The sequence below is a fragment of the Corvus brachyrhynchos genome, unplaced genomic scaffold, assembly GCF_000691975.1.
Source record: "Corvus brachyrhynchos isolate BGI_N302 unplaced genomic scaffold, ASM69197v1 scaffold65, whole genome shotgun sequence".
Classification (NCBI taxonomy): Eukaryota; Metazoa; Chordata; class Aves; order Passeriformes; family Corvidae; genus Corvus; species Corvus brachyrhynchos.
The window spans coordinates 2,168,064-2,169,138 of NW_008238365.1; the positions used below are offsets into that span (position 1 = coordinate 2,168,064).

Here is a 1,075-nt window from a genome sequence, read left to right on the forward strand (position 1 = left end):
CGTGCTGCCCCCCCTGTCTGTGCTGCCCACCCTGCCTGTGCTGTCCGTGCTGCCCACCCTCTCCGTGCTGCCCACCCTGCCCATGGTGCTCACCCTGCCCTTGCTGCCCGTGCTGCCCATCCTTCCTGCCCTGCCCACCTTGCCCATGCTGCCCATCCTATCTCCTGCCCACGCTGCCCACCCTGCCTGCCCTGCCCCTGCTGCCTGTGCTGCCCACTGCCCATCCTGCCCGCCCTACCAGCACCGCCTGCTGTGGATCCTGTCCCTCACGCCAGCTGTGATCCCATGCCCCAATCCCTCCTCCAGCTGGATCTGGTGCCGAGCCTAAAGAGCCTTGTGGCCTTACCTCACTGACACCCTCAACGTCACCCCTGTCACCCACACCACCTCATCTTCACCCCTGTGCTCACCAGTGCCACCCACCCACCTCCTTGTCCCCTTTGTGGGGCTGCACTGGTGGCATGTCCCGTGTCCCCCCGGGCTCTCAGGCTCCCTGTCTCCCTCAGGGGACCCGGCGGCGGAGGAGTGGTCGCAGTGGAGCGTGTGCTCCCTGACGTGCGGCCAGGGCTCCCAGGTGCGGACGCGCTCCTGCGTCTCCTCTCCCTACGGGACGCTGTGCAGCGGGCTGCTCCGGGAGACCCGCACCTGCAACAACACCGCCACCTGCCCAGGTACGGGGGACACCGGGGACACCGGGGACACCGGGGACACCGCGGGGCTGCCCTGCCGGCTCCCCGCAGGGCTGAGCAGGCGGGGGGGGACAGAGGGACTGCATTACTGGAACATCTCTGGGATCTCCTTTAGCTGCTGTGGTGGATGAGGAGGGTGGCTTGGCATGGTTGTGGTGCCCACCCCGTGCTGGGATGCTCCGAGCCCTGTTGACATCCGTCCATCCTCTGGAGCTCCTCTTGGAAAACCACAGGGGAGGTGTCTGGAGGGGGTGCCGTGCCCCCTGTGCCCGGTCAGCGGTGCTGCTGCCGGGGATTTGCCTCGGGAGCTCCTTTCCATCCTCTCTCCTGGCGAACTGTGGGCTCCTCCTGGATGTCCCCAGGACTGTGTGCGGGGGATTTGGAGC

At 67.5% G+C, this 1,075-nt stretch overlaps 2 protein-coding genes across 2 annotated transcripts in view; both read left to right on the forward strand.

Moving 5' to 3' along the window:
- Positions 1-1,075, forward strand: part of ADGRB2 (adhesion G protein-coupled receptor B2) — a 36,866-nt gene that overhangs the window by 11,316 nt on the left and 24,475 nt on the right. The window contains 1 exon segment of the mRNA XM_017736109.1: positions 507-671. Coding sequence (XP_017591598.1) covers positions 507-671 — 165 coding nt within the window.
- COL16A1 (collagen type XVI alpha 1 chain) overlaps positions 1-1,075 on the forward strand; it is a 47,555-nt gene that overhangs the window by 1,802 nt on the left and 44,678 nt on the right. The window lies entirely within an intron of this gene.